This window comes from Gymnodraco acuticeps, unplaced genomic scaffold, assembly GCF_902827175.1.
Source record: "Gymnodraco acuticeps unplaced genomic scaffold, fGymAcu1.1, whole genome shotgun sequence".
In the NCBI taxonomy this organism is placed as follows: domain Eukaryota; kingdom Metazoa; phylum Chordata; class Actinopteri; order Perciformes; family Bathydraconidae; genus Gymnodraco; species Gymnodraco acuticeps.
Genome location: NW_022990459.1, coordinates 613,286 through 630,126, shown reverse-complemented (window position 1 = coordinate 630,126; position 16,841 = coordinate 613,286). Strand labels below are relative to the sequence as shown.

General features: G+C 40.3%; 3 protein-coding genes across 4 annotated transcripts in view; 1 reads left to right on the top strand and 2 right to left on the bottom strand.

Moving 5' to 3' along the window:
- Positions 1-8,808, top strand: part of zmp:0000000711 (tubby-related protein 3) — a 36,285-nt gene extending 27,477 nt beyond the window's left edge. For both annotated transcript variants that reach the window (XM_034226094.1, XM_034226095.1), the window contains 8 exons: positions 2,129-2,311; positions 4,837-4,967; positions 5,064-5,249; positions 5,374-5,486; positions 6,012-6,129; positions 6,209-6,307; positions 6,767-6,938; positions 7,021-8,808. In XM_034226094.1, coding sequence (XP_034081985.1) covers positions 2,129-2,311; positions 4,837-4,967; positions 5,064-5,249; positions 5,374-5,486; positions 6,012-6,129; positions 6,209-6,307; positions 6,767-6,938; positions 7,021-7,154 — 1,136 coding nt within the window. In that variant the 3' untranslated portion in view covers positions 7,155-8,808. The remainder of the gene's footprint in view (positions 1-2,128; positions 2,312-4,836; positions 4,968-5,063; positions 5,250-5,373; positions 5,487-6,011; positions 6,130-6,208; positions 6,308-6,766; positions 6,939-7,020) is intronic.
- Positions 8,809-8,924: 116 nt separating this feature from the next.
- On the bottom strand, positions 8,925-12,781 carry LOC117552535 (protein mono-ADP-ribosyltransferase TIPARP-like). Its single transcript, XM_034226092.1, has 6 exons — positions 12,667-12,781; positions 11,117-11,947; positions 10,716-10,881; positions 10,423-10,610; positions 9,991-10,260; positions 8,925-9,419 (listed from the first exon to the last, which is right to left on the bottom strand). Exons 2-6 carry the CDS (start codon positions 11,938-11,940, stop codon positions 8,975-8,977), a joined length of 1,893 nt encoding a protein of 630 aa, XP_034081983.1. The 5' UTR covers positions 11,941-11,947; positions 12,667-12,781; the 3' UTR covers positions 8,925-8,974.
- A 589-nt stretch (positions 12,782-13,370) lies between these two features.
- On the bottom strand, positions 13,371-16,388 carry trim35-14 (tripartite motif containing 35-14). The gene is made up of 7 exons (XM_034226017.1): positions 16,334-16,388; positions 15,721-16,167; positions 15,459-15,554; positions 15,074-15,304; positions 14,959-14,981; positions 14,754-14,872; positions 13,371-14,282 (listed from the first exon to the last, which is right to left on the bottom strand). The coding sequence occupies exons 2-7, from the start codon at positions 16,141-16,143 to the stop codon at positions 13,738-13,740; spliced, it is 1,437 nt and encodes a 478-aa protein (XP_034081908.1). The 5' UTR covers positions 16,144-16,167; positions 16,334-16,388; the 3' UTR covers positions 13,371-13,737.
- Between the last annotated feature and the right edge of the window lie 453 nt (positions 16,389-16,841).

Genomic DNA, 16,841 nt, shown 5'->3' with positions numbered 1-16,841 from the left:
TGTAGTTGGAAAGGCAGTTTCATAGTGTGCCACTGCATAAATGCACAGCATACACTAAAGATAATGCAGTAATTGGTGTTACTGTACTGCAGACTTGCCCTGACACAATCCAGTCTCACGGCATTTCGTGTTCACCAACACGATTTTTAATCTATTGATTCGTGTTCCCCAACACGATTTTTAATCTATTGATTCGTGTTCACCAACACGATTTGCCCCTTTTTTTTCGTGTTGCACAGCACGATTTTAAAAGCAATGTATTTCTACTGCCTGCAGCACGTATTTTTCTCCGGTCGGGTCGTGGGAGACCGGAAGCTGTGTGGTTCATAAAAACATGTTCTTACTCAATATCAAGTCACAGTTATTGCTTTTATTTTAAATCGTATAATTTCGAACTTTTGTTGCCGTCTGTGAGGAAAATAAATGGGGCTCAGAGCCTCAGAATACTGAAATCTGTATTTTTGAAATCTTTTTTCCTTCTAATTTTGTATTATTTTCAAAATAACACACTGTTATTTACTCACCAATAACACACAATTATCCTTGCTTTTATTTATTGGTTTAATTCCATAATCTCTGGCTTTTTTGGCGTCCGTCAGGAACTGAATTTCAAAAGAAAAATAACCGGAAACAGACGTAGGCATTTCGAGCGATTACCCAAGATCCTCAGCTATGGTTTTAAGCTCGCTTATTGGATGTTTTAGCCGCAATGCATGCTGGGATTTGGTGTTTATATGATATGAAATCCGGAAAACATTTTAAAAGAATACTTAATTCCGAGCGCTCTTGCTTTTCTCTTTGAAAGTCATCACATAACGGCATTGTAATGCACGGTTCGGCTGCATTGTATATTACAGATCTGCCGTAGTTCTTTATTTATAGAGCCCTGATGAGAAGACCTTTGGAAACACTGAGAAAATGCCGCCGAAACTGAATACTTGACGTGGATCATAAATATATTCAACAATTAAACAACATCTTCAATTTCTCTTCACACAATACGTCTCCTTGCAGTATCAACACTAATTCGGCTGACTTTTAAATTTGATCTAATTCACAGATAGGTTATATTTAAACCATAACGGTGCACAGCTGATATAAAAGGACTGTAGTTTTTAAAGATATTACTGATTTTCTTTGAATGTAAGAATGTAAATACTGAGTCTGAAATAGTATAGCAATATGCTGTAAAATTATGTGAAAGCATGCATAAAACTACACATCTTCAGATGTACGAAAACATAAGTGTCCTACATTTATAATACAAAGTTATTATGGCTGGGTGTACCTTGTGTGCACCTCCTAGTGGTTAAAGCACGTTATTGAATTATTGTTATATTTGATTAAAAAAATATTAAGAGTACATACTTTCATAGGGGGAAAGTATAAATATAGAATGTACAAAATCAAGAAGATACTCCAAGTGATCTCTACAATAAAACAGTTTAGTGCAGAATGTACAAAGATATTAATAGGAGGAGGTGCAAAACAGAAAAACGAATTAACCTTTATTTAAACATTAAATAACAGATTAAGGTCTTCTTTTAAATAAGAAAAACACGTTGGGGGTATCTATCTACAGATAAATATTAAGCCTGACAAAGTACTTAACGTCTAATATATTGCTTTCCTGCAATGTTAACTATGTTGAAGCACTTATTTTAACTGATATTATACATATGAATTATACTCTTATGTATGTAGATAGAATAAGACATTTGCAGAATATGACAGTTTGATGGTGGAGGTACACACATATTGATAGATGTCTTGTTGAGGAACCTGTGACCCAAGTGTTTCATTCATTGCATAACTACACCGTAGTTGTGTATATGATATGTCAATAAACCTTTGAAAATCTTGAAAGGGATGTGCAAAATAGCCATAATATAAAGTCTTTAATTAACTATTAGTAGAGAATAACGAGTAATGAATATACTTTATTACTCGTTTCCATTCATGTCAATTGCAGATACATGTTTAGTCTTCTCAAGCACCAACTATCAAATATCTCTCCTGATTGTTGGCACTTGACAATCACCTTACCTGAATTTTTTTACACAGTTCTGTGTAATTACCACATTTACAACTAATCTAATAAACCTCTGACTGCGCTCATCTCCTGTAGGTATTGATGGCCCGGCAGCTTTCCTCGGCTCTGAAGCTCCTGATCTGGGAATGAAAATCCTGTCAGTCAGCCAGACCCAGACCCTGTCCCAGTCCCCTGTTGCTGAGGAGCCTGAGAGAGATGGAGACACTGAGACGCTGCTGCAGCCAAAGACAGATATCCACGAGTTACTGCAGAAACAAGGTGAGTCCTGGGAAAGCTAGGTTGACTTTAAAAGAGGAAATTCACGTTGGTTTTTATTTTGTGAACATAGAGTTGAAATATAGTTGCATCATTTGGAACAAAGCTTCAAAAGTCTGAGATTTTTTAGTAATTGATGGAAAATTACACTTTTCTGCCTGAATATTAATTTAACTAACTCCATACATTCTTATTAAGGAACACATTTTCTTACTCAGACAGTTCAAATCCACAAAGCCCTCTGATTGCTCAGGGGACGTACTGCCTTCAGTCAAACATAAGAGCCACATTTGGTTTCATGAGCACGCCTGCTGCATTACTCGCCTTCCTCCCTGACGCCGTGGAGTCCCCTGATGCTGTTTCCACTCTGTGTTAATGTACTTGTTTATCCAAATCACTCCAGATTAGCCGCTGTTGTTCAGCAAAGTCCCATTTTTTAATACATCCCCAAAGATGTTTTAATCACCCCCCTGCTGCAGTGTGGAATAATGGAGAAGACAGTGGTGTGATTGATGGGGAGGCAGTGAGAAATGGGTCATTTAATAATAGGCCGGGCATTGTTCACACTGCAGTGCTCATCTATGGCATCACTATAGATACTGCTACCCACATTAGCAGCCAGCTGGCATGCACTTGTAAACTTTATGGAAGAAATGTTCTCTTCTAATCCACTGCATACAGAAATAAAAAATGATTTTTGTATTGGCCAACGTGCAGTGGAAACGGGTTTTGGAGACTTTGACGGAAAGCATTTTCTGCCTGTGCTTTACTGTGACAGTAGCAAATCGTCCTTCTGTATAATTAAAGGTCTCATTGTTCATGTCAGCCCAGTGAAGCGGGGGGAATATGTCCTCAGAACCGAGAGCAGGTATTTTTGGCTCTCTGTTCCATTGAATACACCCACCCCTGAGGAAATGGAAGAATGACAAAGTCTGTGGAACATTCATATTTGATCAGCTCATTCAATCAAGTATTTTTGACTTGATCCATCTTGTTTGGTGTTATTCAATAGGTTGTTGGGTAGAGAATCCTCTTTCCAAATGGTTGGTCTCACACAAGATGTTTCGGTGTGTTTATTGAGCTCTATTGCCACTGTTAGAGGGAAGCTAGCATTTTCTATCGGTACTTCATAACGCTATTTGCTTTCTCTCAGGGAAAGCTGCACTTCTTGGGTGCATCTCTTGTAAAAACATTGTGTGTGGCTCTGTTGTCCGTCACATCATTATTCTTGTTCAATACTGCATACAGGCCAGTGCTCAGGACATGCTGGCCAAGGTGGCAGGATGGCTCTTCTGTGTGCCAAATATAAAATGCTCTGGCTGTGTGAAGAAGCAGGCTTTACCAGCGGTGTGCTAGAATTAATATTATGTAATCACTTCACAGCTAAAGATTGGATATCCGGTAATAGGGACAATGCTGCATCAAATGTCCTACCAACCACATGATTGGAATTCATTTCATTTCTGGTCGATCATTTCAAGTTAAATGTCATCATTTTACATATTTATCAGAGACACACCAGTGGACCACTGTCGTCCTCTGACAGCACATTCAAGTGGACTACAGCTGTGTCCAGGGCCAGGCAGATAAATCCAATTATCAATGAGGAGACAGATGTCTCAAGCAGTGCAGAGCGCCATCAGTGAGTCATTTTTCATCTGCACGACTGCACGGAGCTGCCTCTCCACAAACACACAGATGCAAGCTATGGGTCATCTGCTCACATTAATGTCAACCTTGCAGAAACAGGCTCAGAAAAAGATGCATTGTTTGTGACAGGTATTGAGGCCATGAGCTAAATGTGATCTTTCCGTAGGTGAATGATGAGCAGAGCTTAAATGGGAAATGTTCAACTTTACCCCCCCACAACCCAGGAAACTATCTGCAAGGATTACTCATTGTTACTCTTCAGTTAGTGGAGATGGTTACCAATTTCGGACGGGAAAACAAATACCTTTACACATTTCACTTTGTGTGCTAACCCAAGCCTTCATTTTCTGAAGAGACGTACCCAGTGGCAGACAGAATTGCATAGTTAAAGCAAGGCTTATTAGGAACCAATCTAATACCAAATGGTGTTTGCATTCTACTGCCATTAGTATGCAATCAGCGTTCATAATGATAAGTTCAAGCTTTAAACGTTGCCGCTTTGACTTCATTGTTGTTGTTTGATAGGAAGCAGTTCAAATATGGCTTTCTTAAATTTGCAAGGCTTTATCCACTTTCCTCTTTTGCTGTTAAACACTTGAAATAATTCCCTGTGTAAAAAAAAAGGTAGCCTAACTATACAATTCTACTGCAATATTTTTGCTTCAACTGATGCTTTGTTATTGCATCAGTTACTTGTCATATCCAAGACCATAGATGAAACTGTGAAATCCACCTCGGGGGACGCTTTTGAACCACAGAAACCCCTGGGAAGAAAGAAGGAGATTCTATATGCACAGTCTCTGGGATTTATTTTCCTCTTGTGTTGATTTGTGTAGAAAAAGAAAGGCGTCTCACATCTCTGCCCCCTCTCTCTCCAGGTCTGTGTGGCAGTATGAACTTTGATGAAGACAGCGAGCATGAGGACGATGGTGAGGAAGAACGAATGCGCTCCCTGTCCCCCAACGCTGACATCAGACCAGCCTCTGCCGCCAGTGGCAAGGACATTCCAGTGAGTAACAAATACACCAGGCGTAGATGACACAATACCAGTGAAATACAGTCTAAAAAGGCTGTTATTTGAACTAAAGCACTGTGTTGTTCCCAGGAGGGGAGCTCCGGATCTCCCACAGCAGAGAGCGCACTCGATGTGGCTAACCTGGAGGAGTTTGTCCTGCTTCCTGCTCCACGTGGAGTTACTGTTAAATGTCGAATAACCCGGGACAAGAAGGGCATGGACCGCGGCCTCTACCCCACCTACTTCATGCACATGGAGAGAGAGGATGGCAAGAGAGTGAGTAGCCTGAGAAGAACTATGAGTAATCCATGATAACTATGATTGAAGAATAGACCTTTGGTGTTAATAGCCTAAGTGTACAGTAAAGATTTAAATATATGCCTTTCTTGTCTCTTTCCAGGTCTTCTTGCTGGCAGGAAGGAAGAGGAAGAAGAGTAAGACATCCAACTATCTTATTTCAGTGGATGCCACTGATCTGTCGAGAGAGGGGGAGAGCTTCATAGGAAAACTGAGGTAAAAAGCCATTTCTCTTGTGTCCACTGAAGAACACATTGTCTCTGTCATTTTCTGATAGCATTCATAAACATACGTCTCAAAGTTCAAACTGAAATCTGGCTAAAATCCACCTGAAAATACTGTTTAGTTGAGTTTTTCACGTTTATGACACGATTGTTAGAAATAGCTACATTTGATGGCACTTTAAACAAACTACATTTGAGCTGATATTTCAGACACTTAGCAAGTCTTTGCAATGCTGTTAATAAACTGTGTACAAAGCATGAATTAATAGCTGTTTATACGCGCTGTACCATGTGTCATTTCTTATATTCAAAGCCTCTGCTTGTGTTTTGAGATCCCCCTAAAAAGATATATTTAAATCCTCAGAAAATCCTCAATTTGTGTGTATTTCAAAGCTGTGTCAAAGGCTTTGTCACTGCCCAAGTTATGTTTGGCTGCTTTTAAGAAGCACATTGCTACTACCCATGACTCAGATATGTGCCAAATACGGTGTGAACCTTTTGTGTTGTTTTCTATCAGGTCCAACCTCATGGGCACCAAATTCACAGTGTATGACAACGGCACCAATCCCTGCAAACACCCCGGGACGCTGCTGGAAGAGAGCAACACCCGACAGGAGATGGCTGCTATCTGCTACGTGAGTGAAATGCACACAAAGTCCCCTGCCTTTCATTACATTAAAGTGAAACTGTCTCACCCTCTGTTCCACTTGGCAGGAGACCAACGTGCTGGGATTCAAAGGACCTCGTAAGATGACCGTCATCATTCCGGGTATGAACATGAACTTCGATAGAGTCCCCGTACGACCTCAAAACGTGAGTCCGATGCTCACGAAATATTCACTTTAAGTAGAATGTTTTATAAGAAGCAAGACGGGACAAAAGGTTCAACTCCAGGATCGAGACATTCTTATGTACTTCATGGCTGAAAGTATGGTCGCAGATTTTTTGAAGTTAATTGTATTTTTAGGGAAATTGCATATCCATAAAAAGAAATGGGCTGACTCCAAACCACATTTTTTACATTTCTATCAAGAATTTAAACAATATATTAGCACTATTAAAAACACAAGGAATAAGAAGGGCAATCAAAATGTATTTTACTTTCTTTTTTTTCTTTATGTAATGTTTTGTTGCTTTGTGTATCTGCCCCTGGACTTTGTTGTGTGTAGAATGTATGATATTCATGTGTGATATTGAATAGATAAATACAACTTCACTTTAAATACGAGCATCAACTGAATGAATAAAAACCTGAATGTGTTGGTATTACAGGAGCAGGAGAGCCTTCTGAGCAGGTGGCAGAATCACTCTCTGGACAACCTGATCGAGCTGCACAACAAAGCCCCCGTGTGGAACGATGACACCCAGTCCTACGTGCTCAACTTCCACGGCCGCGTCACTCAAGCATCAGTCAAAAACTTTCAGATAGTTCACGACAACGACCGTAAGTATCCAGCACTAATCACTGTTTGTCCTCACACATTTTCCCTGATGATTAACTTTCCGGATGTTTCCCATACCTCCAGCTGACTACATCGTCATGCAGTTCGGCAGAGTGGCTGAAGACATCTTCACTCTGGACTTCAACTACCCCATGTGTGCACTGCAGGCCTTCGCCATTGGCCTGTCGAGTTTTGACAGCAAGTTGGCCTGCGAGTAACGCTTAATTCCACATCACCACATTTCCTGTCCTTCCCTCAAACTCTTCTCCAGGGGCTGTTTGGAAGCCGACAGCTTGCACCACGGAGAGCTGGTTCACGCAGAAGTCACACAGATACGAGACTGATAAAGAGGATACTGATCAGAGATTTGGGTGATCCAACAACCGTCTTGGTTCCATTTTAGGGTTAGGATGATCAGTTTAACTGTGTGTATGTGCACACGTATTAAAAGGGAAAAGAAAGAGCAGAACATACTTTCATATCTTGTCAGACAGGCTTTTTTCTGTTGCCTTCCTTTGATTTCACTCTGTCGTTGCTCAAAAGATGGCGATGTCTGAGATGTTACTCAACAGAGTGTAAACCATTTTGAATTACAAAAACATGGCCTTTCCTCTGGCGCCACCCTCAGGCCAAACGTTAGAGTTATTTAGTGATAAGGGACTAAGAAAGCAAAATTCAGTTTTGCATCAAAGCCAGCATTTCAATGTTGTTTACATCTTTAAATGTGGCTCCATGATTTCATATAACTCATGTTGACACTATTCTCTTATCATCAGTTTGTCAACTCCTTCTCGTGTGGAAGGTGCCTGTCTTACGGTTTTTGTGTTTGTTTTTTTTGTGAATATGTGTCATTTCTATCTTGTGACTGTGATTTTTCTTTGTTATAACACGTTGGATTATCATTGAAAAAATAACATAAACACAGAATTGCACATTTAAAGAGGAAGCATTAACATACTGTTTATACAATGCCCTCTTTTTAATCCATTTTTAAACAACATAAAATACTAAATGTCCTTTCAAGACATGGATTTTTAAAATAATGTATGCATTAATACACTACACAGATCTTATATTTTCATTGGAGCACAGATTTTATTGAGTTAAGATGGAGTTGGAGGCAATTTTGTACAGCCCACATTAAATTGTATTTGCATGGAAGTGTCTAAAATATAACTGCCAGTGTCTCTTCAACTCAATGTCTTACCCTTTACATTTTAAGGGAAACTTAAGGGAAATCGATTAAAGCTGGCATCCTTTACATCATCATTAAATGTCCCTTACATCTTGTTTATTTACTGTACTGTAATGTTTAAAATGGACCTGAAAACATCTGTATAGTACACATATTTTTAAGGACATATCTAATGCAGTTACTTTAATCAGTCTAATCTGGAACAGAACATATGTTTAGGGCTTTTCAGGTTTAGATCTCATTTGAAATGTTGTTTCTTGATCAGAAATCCCAAACAAATACCTGTTTTAAAGAAATTAATAATACAAATATTTTCAACTGTGTGCCAGGAACTTATGAAAATAGTTGTCATTTTGTGTGCAATGAAGTTTTAAAGAGAGGAAAAAAATGTATAGAAAATATTTGTGAAATATATCATGCTTTTACTAGAAGAGACTGTTGTGATGCACATTCCAGTTTAACGTTTGAAAGACACAACCAGATATACGGCTGTATTGGAACAGATGAAGATTTAACAATGGACGATCAAACCTGAAAATCATGGTGAAACACAGAGAGAGAGAGATGAATGTATTCAGTGAACAATTTATTTTCACTTTCGAGAGAAAAACAAAAAGTACTTATTTCCATCATTGTAAAAACATTTAATAACCAAAATAAAGACATTTTGAAAGTGCTTTGTAAGTGTGAACGTTCTGCTTCCATGTCTTCAAGTAAATTGCACATAATTGATGCATTGTACATTTTGTCTCTGAGCGAACAACTGATAACTTTCAGCTCAACTGGACACCTTTAACACTGTTAATGTCTGAACGATCAACAAACTCTTCTGCTCTTAAGGAGTCAAATTGCAATCTCTTTGGGCAGATCTTTGTACTTGATGAGGTAGTATGGGTAGCACTGACAGCTGTCAAAAACGACAAACATGGTGGGGTTTTCCTCGTCGTCCACGCAGGTGTCGTAGAGACCGATCGGCCTCTTCTTGGACTTGATTGGCGGCGGCCGGCGGTAGTTGGGCATTCCCTGAGTCACGTTCCCCACCAGCACTTTGACCAGGAACATGTGGTGGACCCCGTTGGGCCGCGCTATGGCTGAGTAGGTGTTGGAGTAGGAGGCGGAGATGGAGAAGTAGGATCCGAAACCGCAGGACGTCCCATTTAGCCCGGCTATGCGAGGGTCGAAGTTGGTGCGGCAGATTTGCTCCGAGGCCTTTTTGTTGGTCCCGTGGAACAGATGTCTTTCCAGAGGCTCCGTAGACACCTGATGCTTCTGCATGTGCGCCTTGTGCCTGTAAAGACAACGTACATATATCAATGTAGCTTGTGTATTTTGTTCCTACTTCCTTTGTCATTGTACTTCACTTGAAACGTAAATATAGACAGATATATCCAAGCACATTCCATCCACCATATCCTCAGGGGAGCAATTTCACACCGAATGAAAGAGCCAGCCTTTGGTTTTTATAAAAAAAGGCCAAATATTGTCACCTAATCGTGACCTCTGTAGTCGAGACTATAAAAGACTACATTTCCCACGGCGCCAGCCTCTTAAGAGACACAGATATGGGCAACCTGTTAGCAAGATGCCGTCAGGACAGTTTTTATTTTATTTGAGTTTTGCCTCTTGTTTGGATTTGTTTAACTATTATAAAGGCCTATTTTCTTTGTTGAATGATATGATTTTATTTTGATTAAAGATGAGATGCACAACATCACCATAGCATCAGAAGGTGAACAAGTCATCGAAAAACAAATAAATGAAAAGGTAACGATAGAACTGTCTGTTTAGGGCGTCTAAGTGGCTGATGGTAACTAAGGAAGGAAGCGGAATGTTTTTTAGAGCACAAACAGCAGCTGAACCTTTGGTACTTGTCCCAGTGGAGGAGGTTCTCCACCTGCTGGATGCTGATGATGTCCACTTCGGTCTCAGGCAGGCTCTCGTGGAAGAAGTTTTGGACGCTCCGATAGGCCGCTGTGCCCGCAGGAAGCTCCACCAGGCTGAAGTCCTGCTCTGAGGCCAGACGCCACACCGGAGGATACCAGGAGCTGAACTCCTTCAGAGGGTCCACGCTCAAGTCGGCCCCCGGAGGATCACTGACAGGCTCAGCTGGGTCACTCTGGATCCCTGTCCTGGGTGTGGAGTAGAGGAAGGGAGGATATTACTGTTGGGCTTTACTGAAACAAACACTTTTTTTTTTTTTACACTTTAATTGAGGTTTTTGAGTGTTGCTACAAATGTATGTCATCATATACAGTATAATGACCAAACAAGAGACCAACATGGGTACAGACTTCAGGTAAGGCTTCATGGAATCGGGGGAGCGGTAGACGGGTCTGCAGCGAACTTCTCTAAAATATTTTGTGGTGACATTGATCTGGACCATGGTAGTGAAGTCCAGCTTGTATTCCTGTGAGCCGATAAAATAAGAGCACTCTGGCTCCTTTTCGCTCATCTTCTTCAGTAGCAAGGTGGACAAAGTCTAAAGAGAAATGAACAAATAGATGATCAAGGAACAGCTGGTAAAAGTAAAGGACCACAGAGCCAAGGAGCGATAATGGAAATGCAAAGTATAAAAAACATTCACCTGGCTGTATTCTCTCCAGATGAAGTGGTCCAACCAGTAGATTTTCCACTTACTGGTCAACAATGGGTACATCGGACAGTCAGAGTTAGTCAGTCGTCTAACTTGATCATATTTACATGAGTCGTCCAAATCCATGAAGGTAAAGTCCAACTGGGATTTGACATTCCTAAAGGTGTGTTTGATGAAAAATCTTTGTAAGTCACAATTAACATTTAACACGTTTTTGACATGTTTTTTTGCAGAAATTAACATTGTGTCATTTTCAGAGTTTAAGTCAAATCAAATCAAGTTTTATTTATATAGCACATTTATAAACGATTTTTGGTCGAGCCAAAGTGCTGTACATATAATAAAAATAGCCTACAGTAGAGACACAAGTGAAGACATGTCCTCGTTCTCACCCATCCTTGATGCAAATGACCCTCTGGTTGACATCGCAGTAGAGCCTCTCCAGTGAGACCTGAGAGCGATGGGGAATGTCGATCCAGTTGTGGCTGACCAGACACCACAGCTGCCAGTGAAACGGGTAGGGAGTGTGGTGCCTGTTACACATACTCCCTGCCTGGCACAAATTTAGGAGGAATTTGTCACAGATCTGGATGTCAGAGGAGATCTTTGTGTGGAACAGAGAGGGGGGAGGCTCTACGGACAAGGCCTGCTGCTTGGCGGGGGGTATTAGGGTCGGGATGGAGGGTAGGACCTGTGTCTGATTAAGGGTGCTGGTCTGGTGGAGACTAGGCTGAGGTGAGGTGATGAAGAGAGGCAGGCAAACGATGATGGAGTTGGCCTGCGTTGAGGTTGAAGGTGAGTTCTGTGGTTGACCTGGAGGGCTGGGCAGAAATTGGGTGCTATTTTGGGAAAGAGAAAGTAAGACCTGCTGCAGGGAAAGAGCCTGAATCATCATCTGAGCCTGCCCAGTCGTGGAAGGAGGCACTAAGGTGGAAGTGCTTTCAGTTTGGGTGGAAGTTGTAATCTTGCCCTGCTTAGCGGTCAAAGGGGTTAAATTCACACTGATGCTGTAGGGGTTGACGGTCCAGGCGATGTCAACAAGCTGGGATCTCATGGCCTCCCACACTGGGAGGCTGGTGTTGGTGTCAGCTGGGATTTCCAGTAATACAAGAGAGGGGCTCAGGAAGGTGACTTTGGATGGTTTGGACCGGGTCTTCAAAACTGCAACACTGTCAGCCGACTTTCTCTTCTTTCCTTTGCAAGATGAAGGCATCATGGTCCTCCTGTAAAAAATACATTTTGGTACAGACACAATGGCATTGGGAATTGCTAAATGTGACACAATTTAGATGTTATATATATTGTTTCTTTGTTATTGCTGAAATGATGGTTGGACATTTTTGAGAATTTTACTCCAGGTTTAAATAAAGTCTTATTTTAGTGTTGATTATATTTCACATGATTAACTAAAGTTACTAAATAAATGTTGAGAAGTAAAAGTAAACGATTTAACTCTGATATGTCAGGTCGAAGTACAAAGTAGCAACAAATTGAAATACTCAAGGAAAGTACAAGCCTCTCAAAAGTGTACTAAAGTACATTACTTGATCACATTATCTTAAAACGTTATACCACTGAGTATATGTATTTTGCTTGTTCACATTTCTAAAGAAAATGTTTAATAAAAATAAAATGTTAAACATTGTTTAGTCCTTGAACATGGTGGAGGCTAAGGCTAAGTGAGTTTAGCTAAAACATGTGGAGGTTATATTGTAGCCTAAGGAATCAAACTACAAAGAAAACATGTTTTATGGTGAATGGAGGTCTTAAATATATGTATTACATTTAACAACCTCTCACCAACGACATGACGTTCACAACTTGTTATCGTTATTCTAAATTTAAAACACATGGTGTGCTATAATCATCTTGCACTACTAGCATTACGGCTATAACTAGCTAATGAAAGCTAATTAACACGTGTGTATTTAGCTAACCTTACCGTGACACCTGCTGAGGCCTTTGATGTTTTAACTTTGCTGGGAAAAAGCAGCTTCCCAATAAACTTCACTAAGTCGTTATGGAAATAATGTTAAAACTTGTTCAGAACATTTACAGGTAGGCCTAATAGTAAAACAACGTTTGTTAAAGTTAGGTGATTTAAGAAGAGGAAGGCATGTCGACGTGCCAAGCTTCACTGTTCAGTGGGTGTGGTCAAGTGATGGTAGAACTTGTCATGAAAATACCAAAAGTAAAACAAATAACAGTATCAATTAAGTATACCCACTTTTTGAACGTATTGAAAGTTACTGTAGCTACTACAAACGGATACAACAGGCTATGGGCCTCCAATAGGTTGCAAATTGTGCTGTGAGGTTGGCTGTGAATTGGAATCATAAAATGCACCAGACAAAATAAAATGTTTCATCCTCTCCTCTAATAATACACACACAAAAATCCCCAATAATTGTAAAATGTATTTGTTAACCATTCATTTTAGTCTACTGAAATAACCCATTGTGAAAACCAGTTTTGTCGCCTGCTTTATTGTATTCTGTAGAAACTAGATGGATAAAAATGTTGAGTGATTTTACAGTTATTATTGATATAACTACAGGGTATATCTGTAATAATTGTATATATGTGTGTTGCCTGTCTTGCCAATTTTATTTTAAGCAGTTTGCACAAAAATCAAGGGAAGTTGTGGTATTTGCAAATCATTTAATTGTAGATTAGCACCCTCATTAGCATTTGCACATAAATGTATCTGTAGATATAAACAAAATTGGGCTGAATAAACATTTAGAATTTGACATGCACATTCAAGATTGGGTTACTCTGATTCATCAAACTAAAAGGCACACTGTTAGATTGTTTACAGAAACAACTTAAAATAAATATTTAAAAGTTCACAATTGGAAACCGTTTAAAACTGAAAAAAAACAAGGACATTGTTGTGAGGGAGGAAATAAAGTGCTGAAATTATGCCATTTGATTTCAATACTGTGTAAAACAAAACAAAAAGACCCCATTAATTTTTTTACTGAGAGTACAATGTAAAAGTTATGCACTTTCAGAAGTATTCAACCGCTTTCACAGAAACCTCCAGCGGCTCCACCTTTAAAGGACACTGCTGACACCCCACCCAGAAGTAAGGGAAGACCCTCTCAGTGATGGCGTGCTTGAAGGTGTAGATGTTAGTATTGTCATGCGGGTCGTAGAAGGACACCCTGCCTTTGTCACAATCCAGCTGCACTCTGATCCTCTGAGGGTTCCTCTTCAAGTTAAGCCTTGTCAGAGGAGAAGTGCCTGCAAAGTACATCTTGTGGTAAAAGTAAACGCACAGGTAGCCATTCTTCAGCACTGAAGACACTTTCTCTTTCCTCTGGACAGACTCTTTAGCCAAGCCGACCACCCACGCCGTGCTATCCCCCACATTCACGTCCCAGGCGTGCTTGCCAGAGGTGAAGCTCTCGCGGCCCAGCACCCCGGTGTCAGGGTCAAACCTCTCCGGGTTGTCGGGCATCTTCTGTTTCTCTTCACTGTCACAGACACTGCTCAGGTCGTCTGACAGGATGAGCCACGGGGCAGCGGTGTTGGGGTCCAGAGTCACCGGGGCTGAAGGAAACACATTGTCAGCACTGCAGAGGTGGGAAGTAGTGAAGTACAAATACTTTGGTATTGTATTTGTCTTGTATCAGTACTTTACTCCACTATTTATTTGTCTGTCAACTTTTTACTTTCACTACTTTCATTTTTAACACAAATATCTGTACTTTCTTCTTCTTACATTTTCAAAACAGGCTTGTTTCTTTAGTTTTAATCTGCATTTTGTGGCATGATCATTATTACTTGGAGTCATTGCGTGCCTAATTCATACAGAAAACGCGACCGGTGTATGTATGACAATGACAATGAAAGTTGTGTTCTATTAATATAAAGTGAGGTCCATTTACCAGCTTGACTATAAAACAGTTGGTAGTTATGGCTGCTTCTTTTTTTTTTAACTTGAGCACATTTCAAAGCCCATACTTCTTTACTTCTACTTGAGTAAAGAAGTAACTAAAAGTAGGTGGATTATGTACTCACTGTATTTGACGATTTCCCCCATCTTCTCCCACACATGGAAATTTAAAGACCCGAGATATTGGGCCACATCGACGAGTGCTCCGGGAGCCATGACTGGGTCTTCAATTGGGCTGTCAGCTCTGCAGAGAGCACACTTAGGTTAGTCTATGTGACTTGTTGTGAAAGCAGAGAAAAATAAAGACAAATATGCAAGATTATTTTTCACCTTGACAATGTGCTCTTGCATTTCTGAAAAAAAGAGACAAATAATTTAAAGAAATCAACTATTTCTATGGAATTATCTTTGCATTGCTTCACATTGTAAACACTCCCAAACTTACATGAAGGATAGAAATGCCCTCTGAAGCTATCTCCTCCTCTAAAACTCGGATGGATTCAGACACATATTCTATGCTTCTGGTTATATCTTCAATTCTTTGCATCATCTCCCGACTCTTATGCTCTTCCTCCCCCCGCAGAGCGTCCATCCTGGCTTCCTCCTCGGCTAAGAGGAAGCTGTGAAGCTTTTCAAACTCCTCTCGGGTCCGCCTCTCCACAAATCGGGCCTGAAGCTGAACAAAAAAAAACATTCTTATTAGCAAGGCTTTGAAATGACCAGCACATCTATTCAATAGCATTGTTGATTTTTTTCACCCAGGTGCAAATAGCATCTGTCTTAATTAAATGAATTATTTTTGCAGAAATGTCACAAAAACAGCAACTCACCTGAATGTATTCCACACTATTCTCATATTGTTTCTTCGTGTTATTAAAAGCATCCTTTTTCTCATGCATTGAGCTGAGGGCAGTTTTCATTTTCTCCTGAGTAGATAATAAAGAGAAAGGGAATATGAATACATGTTCAAAATAAATAGATTTATCTTTAAAAGGCTGCTAACATCTTTAAACACAACAGCTGTTCGGGGAGCAAACATGCATCATTAGTCCACCTTAAGTCTACTTTAGATCTTGAAGGCATGGTGTTTACCTTCACATCTACGACAGCCTCACTGACAGGGCAAAAATCGTGCTGTTTGTGCTTCCTTGAGGTGTGGCAAACCACGCAGATAGGCTCCTTGTCCTGCAGACAGAAAAGTTTCAGCCTTTCCCCGTGAAGGGGGCACATCTCCCCTGGATCAGAGTACAGCTCTCCGGCTGGGTCCTCCAGACCCTCACCCTCCTGGATGTAGGAGTCACACAGGTTCTTCAGGGTGAGACTGGGCACAGGGTCATCCACACTCTGGCTCCTGCACAGAGGGCAGTCCCGGCTCCGTGTGCCCTGAGTCCAGTACTGCTGCAGACAGGGGGCACAGAAACTGTGGCTGCACTTGAGGACCACAGGGTCCCTGAAAATCTCACAGCAAATTGAACAGGAGAGGTCCACTTCCTGGAGGGAGAGCCTGCCTGCCATTCTGACACTTCGCTCCTGTTTACTCTGAAATGAAAGTAGAGCAGAGATCAAACACAGGAGAAAACATTCTTTATACCCACAATCTCTTGCTATGTATTCTATTCACGTCACAGTATAAACACTACTGAATCCTAATCTTTCTTTGATTGAATGTCTTTTTCATCTAAAAAATGGTTAGAGCCAAACATACCTCTCAACAACAGTCCTGTGACAGATATACGTGTTTAGATTTCAGCTTCCTGCTTCCTGTTTTGATGAGTCATCCAAAGGAGGTGGAGTCTAAGAGGCTGAGCAGGCATTAACCCTTTACTAGCCCTAACGTTATTTACAGTTCAAATGAATGGTTCCCAATGGGAAACACTGTGGGGATTACCAGATGAAGCACAAGAGATGACTTTTTTTTTTTGCTACACAAAATGATTTCCTTTATTAAAAGAATACTCCAATTATATTTGTAGATTGTTTTCCAAGATGTGTTGCTTTGCAATACAGCATACTTAAACCTCTACAAGGCTCTCAAAAGTATTAAACATGATGTTCTAGTCGAAATATTTCTGTAAAACATCTGTAATAGAAGTAGAAGCTACTTCAATTAAGGGTCCATAAACCAAAACAAATAAGCTATGGATTAGGTTTCTTCATTAACCTATCCTGCAAATGAATAAAACATTTTTGTAGTGTTTATGTGTTATGATATG